The sequence below is a fragment of the Hordeum vulgare genome, chromosome 4H, assembly GCF_904849725.1.
Source record: "Hordeum vulgare subsp. vulgare chromosome 4H, MorexV3_pseudomolecules_assembly, whole genome shotgun sequence".
Classification (NCBI taxonomy): domain Eukaryota; kingdom Viridiplantae; phylum Streptophyta; class Magnoliopsida; order Poales; family Poaceae; genus Hordeum; species Hordeum vulgare.
In genome coordinates this window covers 500,108,936-500,113,809 of record NC_058521.1, presented here as the reverse complement: position 1 = coordinate 500,113,809, position 4,874 = coordinate 500,108,936, and the positions used below count along the sequence as shown (strand labels likewise).

The window sequence follows — 4,874 nt, the reverse complement described above, 5'->3', positions numbered from 1 at the left end:
TGACCAGAATCAGGATGGATAGATGCATTCGTAGCACATGCCAACAATCTGTATATACACATGCCCGGTGATATTTACAACTTTTCCAGGCACAGAAACGGGCCAGCGATAGCCACAGGAAAGACGAAAGGAACGGGCGATAACTCTGAAACAGAAGGACCAGCAGATATTCTCCCCACCAAACAACGTGACAATCTAATAAAACTCAAAAAATAGGAGCAACGACACCATGCGCCAATAAAACAATGGTTTGCAGCTAAGTTTCACGCGGGCCCCTCGGCGGCGGCGCGCCTCCTTAGCTTGGCGCGTGTCACGCGGATGGTCTCCTCCATGACCGTCTCCTCCTCTAGTGCAGGATCAAGCTCTTCTGCGCCCTCCACAGCAATGTCGGCCTCGTCGATTGCCATGTCGTCCGATACTTCGGCATCAGGGGCCGGCTGGGCCTTAGGCACTGGCCTTGGCACAACGGCGTCAGTGGCTGGAGCCGGCACTAGCTCGGCCGTTGCAGGTTTCGCCTCGCTTTTCTTTGGGTTCTCATCGGGTTTTGCTGTGGATGCAGCAGCTGTGGCGGGTTTCACGGATGCTGCTGGACCACCTTTTGCTGATGCTTGACGCTTGATCTTGGGGGAAACGGGCTTGGTCTCCTGAGCTTGCTGTGCCATTGCTGCTTGCCGAGCAGCAATAGATGCTGCTCTGCGCATAACGGGCTGCGCTTGTTTTTGTGGTTGCTGCTGCTGTACCTGCGGTTGTGGTTGTGGTTGTGATTGCTGCTGCTGAGGCTGCTGTGGTTCCTGAAGGAAATCAAAACATGATTTCAGTATTAACTGCATTTGAGATGGATATCAATCATGTTGATTCTTCAGAATTAGTTAGCGCAACCAGTCTGGAACTAACAAGCCCTAATCTAAATCAGCCCTATTTATTTAAAACCAATCTTCGGCCATGGAGTAAGAATCTTCATTTCTTATGCATTAAATTGTACAACATGTGGAAAGAAAGCCCCGAACTCCAGATGGTGCGACCTTCTGTGTTTAACATTAGCAAATGTGAACTTATGTTTAAATACAGGATTGAGCTACAACTTCAGCGCTTACTAAGGTTCCGTTTCTTATTACAGTATATGATTTGGATGGGCCACTTCTAGATATCAGGTTGTTTGGCTAACTGTTTCATTCTTTTATCAATTTCAGATGGGTATGTTTCTTTGTTACAGGACATATGAGACGAAATGCCAGAGAACCACATATATTTGTCAAACAGAGAGATAGACTTTTTACAGCCATATATTTCTATAGCAGTTCCAAATAAGATAGCACAACACAGCACAACGATGACAAACCGAGCCTTAAGATGTAATCATGCTTCTGATGTGAAACGGAAATTCAAATTAGGCACGTCCCAACAGATGACAGACATGAAATCGTGAATCTTTTGAATACGCATGAGGATAAAATGCTGGCATCTTACCACGGACAGTTTGCATTATGCATAATCCTACCTAATTTCCAACCGAATATATTCCCCGGGGAAAAAGCGAAAATACATGACAACAAGAATTTAATAACTGATAAGTGATAATGCATAGTTACTTATATATATCAGGTGTTCAGTACAAGCCAAGGTACAGTTTCTATTGTTAAGTACGTACAATACTGCCACTTATAATTCTCCTGGGAACCAAGTCATTTTCTAGACCGCCATAACAAAACTATGCAACATTTCATGATCGAAATGAAGTAATGCTAGAACTCGCAAAACAAGCACCTTAAAAAGAGGCTTCAGAAATTTATCATATAGCTCAAGAAGAGCTTATATGCGATCACATCATATGATAGGTTCTTCGTATGTTAGACACATAGGCGTAGTTCAGTATGCATTAATATTACAGTTTATCGTTAAGAAAAAGGTATACATTCATATTTCAGATGCTAGAGTTCTGCTAACTTAGCCACGCGCATTGTAATTAGCAATTCAGCATAGCTACTCATGTACTGTACCTTTCTGCAGCACCTAAAATCTAAATCACAGCAATTATTTAGAATCAACGGTGCTGATCCAAGAGTTACAAGATATTTAGATAGTTTTGCTGATCCAAAAGAGACCCATATTAAGTGTTCCTAAACTGCAATACATTTCAGGGGTGTCAAACACTTGAGCCATCTGCGTATTATCATGAGTCAGAGATGATATACATCACAAATATTATGTGGAAATTTTAGAGGCCACCATACAACATGCAAAACTCATCGGTTATCATGCGATGGGTAAAAGAGAAAACAAGAAAGTCCTAGCAAGTCATAAAGGAGATTAAATGGTGCATTGAACATCGCAAGGGTAAAAATACATCAATTGGTTCTGAAAGAAACATAATACAGTACACATGATTCGCACCTGAGAACGTTGTTGCTTTGATTTCTGGGATGGTGATTGTGACGCAACATACTTCAAAACATCAAAGAAGGTATTCTGTCCAACAGCAGCAACCTTCTGGACATAAACGACAACAACATCGCTGGCACGAGCTCTCAACTCAAGCAAATTCCGGTCAATTTCATTCTCATGCTGTGAAATGTATGGCTTAAAGAAAGTCCCATAAATGTAGGTAGTCCCCTGCAATGAAAGCACAGATCAGTTAAATGTGCAGAAAAATCTGCAAAATAGAAGTTGTAAGGGACAAATCTAGTACCTTTGTCCTGGGGTACCACAAGTATATAAAGAACAGCAGCTTTGCTTCTGAGTAAAATGGTAGCCTTCAACATGATAAAACTGATGTTAGGGACTTGTCCAAAGAGATGATGAAAGAATGCAACCCTCGGTAGCCTTACCATGATATTGTTAAATCTCCAAACCTCTCCATGACCGTCATAAGGGCAACTAAAATCCTAGACACAAGAAACATAACAAATTTTGCAAATTATTTCCCTAGGATAGTGCTGTGAACTTCTAATCATACAACTGAAGGAGCCAGCTTACCAGTACTGACACCAGAATATGAGTTGCTCGATCTCAGGTTTGTTCAGTTCAACAGTTTTGTAGCACTCGTATGCAGGATACGCATAGCCGAAAACCAGCCTACATGTAAATTGTGCATCAAACACCAAAACGTGAAATGCAAGTGTTTATGTTTATTGACTACTACCCACTATAAACATGGGCCTGTTTGGTTCATGACTAACTTTGCCACAACTAACCTTAGGCAAAGTGTGGCTGTCACAAAAAGTATGGCTAACAAAATAGACACCACAAGTGTGGCAAGATTTGGCAAAATATTGAGTGTATGACATGTGGACCATATAACTAGAAAAGTGTGGCAAGCCACAAGTGTGGCAATGAACCAAACACATGCCTAAGTTATTGTGGCATGACTAAGGTTAGGCGTGGCAACCTTAGGCTGGGAACCAAACAGCCCCATAATATTCATGCTTTATTATCGAGTTCTTTTCCACGTGATTTGGCATAGAAAAAGAAATTGTTTTATTTTACACTTTGATCCACTTTACAAATAATCCACAAAGTGGAGCAGATAGCCATTTTTAAGATGCACTGAAGTTGAGCTTCTCAGCATCCTTTGTGCTTGAAAGAACACGAACAAACTAGGCCTAATATGGAAGCAGATCTCGATAAAAGATGTCGGTGGATGCAATGTTGGTTACATTTGTGAGCTTGTTTAAAATCAAGCCTGAAAAGTGAGTTCGGCATGAACTGGCAGAAAACCGAATTAAAATCAACGTGCGCAAACAACAATCCATTATCCGACCGTAAGCATTTCTTGAAATTGACCATCAGACAAGAATATTCAAAAAGAATAACAAATCTGTATAAGAATATTAGCGAAGAGAACATTTGACCGTTGTGCAAAGCATTGAAAAATTTATCCCATGCTCCTCGACCTCGAGGCAATAAAACATGTACTCGTATAAATAAACTTGTGAATTCGTCCGGCCCGTATTTCACGCCGGGGAAGGGGGTTGACAAATCGACAGGAAGCAAGGCATCTCCCGATTTGTTTTTTTAAATAAAGCGAGCCCTCTGAACGGGCACCAACCAGCAACCAAGGCATTACTATTATTCTGATGAAGAAAAATCAGAAGAAAAGCCGCATGCCCATGCCGCCTCGGATCAGTTTCTTTCCAAGCCCAAGATGACAAATTTGGCAGGACCACGCTTTCAAATTTCAAGATTCAAACGGAGGGGGGGAGGCGGCCGCTTACAGGAGGATCCTGGAGACGAAGCCGCCCATCATCTTCTCCGACGGACCGTCTGCGCACCACACCCAGATCCAGAGCACGGGCCAGAGGACGCCGCCGGCGCCGGAAAGGAGACGGCGAGGGCCGCGGGGGAAAACCTGACTGAAGAGGGATCTGGGCGGAGGGCGGCCGGAGATGGGCGCCGCGTGACCGACGGTGGAGACGGCCGTCCGGGTGCTCGCGCGCCTCCCCCTCCTGCCTGCCTCTAGGGACCGGAGGCTAAATATACCCCGGAATGCGGTGGAAGGGAATGCGGGGAGGGAGAGGGAGAGCCGGAGGGGAGGCGAGGAGAGGAGAGGAGAGCACGTCCGCCGTCGGCTCGCGTCGCCTCTTTGGACTCTAACCAACCCGGCCCCTTCTCTGGCTCCCCGCTTCCTTATTTTACCAGGTCTATTGAGTGGATGGACCTGGGAACGTTTGTTTAAGCGTCCCCTGTCTCGCTCCCTCGGGTAAGAAAGATTTTTATTTTTATTTGTTGCGACATAAGCAGGAATTTTCAACGCAGTGTACTTTATATACTCCGTATGTAGTAGTAGTACCTGTATACACATGCCACCGTACCTCATTCTCCCCCGTAGCTTTCCTCCTCCTTATCCAGCCGTTGGCAGCCGGCCTCTCTGCAGCCCA

General features: G+C 44.4%; 1 protein-coding gene across 1 annotated transcript; it reads right to left on the bottom strand.

Moving 5' to 3' along the window:
* Positions 1-4,636, bottom strand: LOC123449147 (HVA22-like protein i). Its single transcript, XM_045126249.1, has 6 exons — positions 4,212-4,636; positions 2,974-3,072; positions 2,826-2,882; positions 2,687-2,750; positions 2,392-2,610; positions 1-791 (listed from the first exon to the last, which is right to left on the bottom strand). The coding sequence occupies exons 1-6, from the start codon at positions 4,241-4,243 to the stop codon at positions 264-266; spliced, it is 999 nt and encodes a 332-aa protein (XP_044982184.1). The 5' UTR covers positions 4,244-4,636; the 3' UTR covers positions 1-263.
* Positions 4,637-4,874: the final 238 nt, after the last annotated feature.

Excerpts from the sequence above, each read along its gene's own strand:
- LOC123449147 (XM_045126249.1), bottom strand. The coding sequence starts at position 4,243 with ATGATGGGCGGCTTCGTCTCCAGGATCCTCCT. Across the intron at positions 3,073-4,211 it reads TTCGTCTCCAGGATCCTCCT|GCTGGTTTTCGGCTATGCGT; the intron begins GTAAGCGGCCGC and ends ATTTACATGTAG. Across the intron at positions 2,611-2,686 it reads TGTGGTACCCCAGGACAAAG|GGGACTACCTACATTTATGG; the intron begins GTACTAGATTTG and ends CTTTCATTGCAG.